Source organism: Trypanosoma cruzi, genomic scaffold (assembly GCF_000209065.1).
Source record: "Trypanosoma cruzi strain CL Brener 1047053516561 genomic scaffold, whole genome shotgun sequence".
In the NCBI taxonomy this organism is placed as follows: Eukaryota; Euglenozoa; class Kinetoplastea; order Trypanosomatida; family Trypanosomatidae; genus Trypanosoma; species Trypanosoma cruzi.
This window is the reverse complement of record NW_001849504.1, coordinates 1-3286: the sequence shown is the minus strand read 5'-3', so window position 1 is coordinate 3286 and position 3286 is coordinate 1. Positions and strand designations below refer to the sequence as shown.

The 3286-nt window shown below is 53.8% G+C and overlaps 1 protein-coding gene across 1 annotated transcript, besides 4 other annotated features; it reads left to right on the top strand.

Moving 5' to 3' along the window:
- Positions 1 to 3286: a sequence feature (heterozygous, non-Esmeraldo-like haplotype).
- Positions 1433 to 1908: a mobile genetic element.
- Positions 1589 to 1615: a sequence feature (AT_rich).
- Positions 1944 to 2081: a sequence feature (A-rich).
- Positions 2157 to 3080, top strand: Tc00.1047053506463.10 (metallopeptidase, putative; the record flags this gene model as incomplete). The annotated part of the gene is made up of 1 exon (XM_797852.1): positions 2157 to 3080. One exon carries the CDS (start codon positions 2157 to 2159, stop codon positions 3078 to 3080), a length of 924 nt encoding a protein of 307 aa, XP_802945.1.

Below are 3286 nucleotides of genomic sequence, written 5' to 3'. Positions count from 1 at the left end.
GCTGGTGTTTGGGGAGTGTGCATAAAATGTCAGCAGAGCGCCCGATGGACAGCTGCCCCATCATTGATCCCGCACTGGATGTGAGGGGTGCTGACGGTGTTATTTGGCGGGGAGAATGTTTGTTTGCGATGCCCGGGGATAGGCCCTCTTCGTGGTGTCCGGACACGCCTCCCACGAACACGACAGATGCGAGGGACCCGGAGGAGACGTGTCGGAGTGCTGCCATGCATGCGGCGTTGGGGTGCCTTGTCATGCAGGTGCGTCTTAGAGTGGTCGAAAAGGGCGGCGTCCGTTGGGTCCCATGCACGGACGGGGCGACGATTGCGTGGGCCACTCGACCGTACGATGAGGGAAGCGTTGCTTGCCGTGGCCACGCGCAGGTGTGCGCGATATCCGCCGCCGCCGGCAGTCTCCTTCCGGTGGTTCCGTGGGACGGCGAGGAGAGGGTGTGGAGCAGGACGGTCCCACCGGCAATTACTGGACAAGGATTGCGAGGGGGCATCCGTCCCCGTTGCGGAGAGCATTGATCCCGGCCGCGGCACCCCACCGAAGGATGTCGACTCGGCTGAACCCCAGAAGAATCCGCCGCCCGAGGAGAGGCAGTCGCCCCAGATGCTCCGACAGGCGACGGGGTGATCTCGCCCAGCGACACCGCGGGTGCGCCGCAGGAGACTTTAGGGAAGAGCGGTCTTCCGTGCAACGACGATGTTGCCGCCGATGGTGTGACGTCTGTTGTGGGACAACCAGCAGGAGATGAGGCCGCCAGCGACGGGGCCGGTGGCGGTGCCACAACCACGGGATCCAAGGGCCCTGATGCCGCGCAGGGCGCCGTGGACCCTCCGCGGAGCGATGATGATGCGGCGGTGGGGCGCGGGGATTGGGAGAGGGACCTGACGGACGCCCCGCCTCCGATCCACGGCAATGACGCTGCTGCAGCAGCTTGTCCCTGTCCGCCACTTCTTCTGCTTGCCGCTGCCGCCGCCGTGACACCACTCTGCTGAGCGGCGGCATGGGTTCCGTTGCACGGCGATGCGACTGCTGTTGCCTCCTGCGTGGCCCGCACTCAGCAGTGGATGCAAGAGAGAAACAATCCATGCCAATTGATATGCCTCGCTCTATACACTTTCTGTTTGTCTGTACACTTTATGCCAGGGACATGCTCTATACACTCTGCCTCTCCTGTGCTGGCTGCCGATGTCGAGGCATCACGCACCTTTTTTCTTTTTGATGGTTTACGAGTACCAGTCTGCTTGACTTCTTCTGAGGAATGCCGTGAGGGCGTTTGTGTGCGTGTGCGAGGGCCCCGTGTGGGCTGCGATTTCTCATTATTGTTTATTTATTTGCATTGGCTTTGTGTAATGATCCTTCGCCTCTCCTATTGTGTGTGTTGTGTGATGGGCGGTAAATGAAGTGTGTGGACGAGCCGAAGAATAGGTGCTTGTGACCAGGATGCTTGCGACGAGGGCTGGCTGCCTAAATTAATATGCGTCCTGATAAAACGAAGTCATTTCTGTGCGGTATTTTTTCACTGTCTTGTGGTCGATTGGATGACCGCGATGGACGCAATCGGTGCCGATGGCGGTAGGACAAAATTATTTATTTATTATTAATTTTACCTTCACAGCCAACCCCTTTTGATTTCCCACCGCGCGGCGGTGTTTTGTGGCTGCAGGACTCCGAAGTCTGCCGCCTCGTAGGTCTGTATCTACATATCCCATCCGAATAGAGTGGGCGGCCCACAATTGTGGCTAACGGACGATATTTATATACATATATACACTTACCTGCTGTTAAGCTTTGAGGGTGTGGTGAATCCACTCTTGTCCCGCTCATCCTTTCTTATTCCTATCTGGTTTGATTTCTACCGTCGATAAACTCAGGATCCGGTCAGCGGCCCAGAGGATTATTCTGCTTTAATTTCTTTTTCGATTACTTATGAATTCTTTTGTTTTTCTTTTACACATTTTTGTATGTTAAATAGTTTTTGTTTGCATATTTGTGTCCACCCTTCGCCTTTTCTTTTAATTTTTTTATGGTTGCTTTATTTGTTATTATTTTTTGTTTGTGTTTGTTTTGTGTTTCATGGGGGTGGGAGGCTGTTATTATTAGATTGGTTTGGTTTTTGACGCTGGCGAGTGTGTGCAGCGACGATACAAATGGAGAAGAGGGCTCCGCTTGAAAAGGTTTGTGTCGCGGATACGGTGGTACAGGCGTGCCTGGCGCATGCCTTTACGACGGAACAAGAAGAGGTGATGGGGTTGCTACTTGGGGAGGTCACCGTGCATCACGGTTGTGGTACGACGGCTGCTATTTCTTCAGAGACGGTGAGGGTGGCTGCAACCGTCTCTCCTGCAATTTCCACAGGTGCTAAATCTTTCGGTGGGAATGTGAATGCTCCAACACCAACACCAACACCAACGTCACCGTCCACCGTTCGTAAGCGTGCCAATGTGTGGGGTGCTTGGATTTTGCAGCGCAGTGTGAGGCGTGCCGACCGTGTTGAAATTGCCCCAGAGATGCTTGCCGGTGCCTCCGATGAGGCGGAGCGCTACACAAAACAGGTGGGACATCATACCCGCGTGATTGGGTGGTACCACAGCCACCCCCGCATCACGCCATACCCGTCGCAGGTTGACCTTCGCTCCCAGGGCTCGTACCAGCAGATGGAAAGCGGTTGGGTTGGTTTGATATTTAGTGTTTTTTACAGCGACGCGACGAACAGGAATGGCGTTTCTATTCACTGCTTTCAGACAGGTCCTGGCGAAACGCATGAGAAGGTTGAGATTGAGATTGTTCCTGTTGGAAGTATGCCGCTGAGGTCATTACCACCGTGCGAAGTTACGCACCGTCTTCTTCATGTATTTCGTTCCGAGGTCAATGCTGCAGTGGAGCTGGTTAGGCGGCGTTGCAAGGATGCGCCTGACGCAATGGCGGCAGCCTTTGCCCTACAAGAGGTTCAACTGTATACTCTTGAGAAGTTGGTTGCGCAGCCTACCTTGAGGCATCTAAGAGCCTGTATTTCCTATATGGAGCGTGAAGTGAAGCGTTTGGAAAAGGAGTTGGCTGCACAAAATTCTTGACAACTTTTTTTTTACGGGTGTTTTTTTCCCCGCTCCTTTTCTGTTGTGGCATTTGGGTTGCTTGTTTGTTTCCCTTTACAGAAGGCGGAAGGGCGGCGCAGAGAAGTTTGGGGTTTAGGGCGGTGATATATATATATTGTTTGGAGCGTTTCTCTTTGGCCATTTTGTTTTGTGTCACCGGTAGCACAACGCCAGATGTCTTTTAA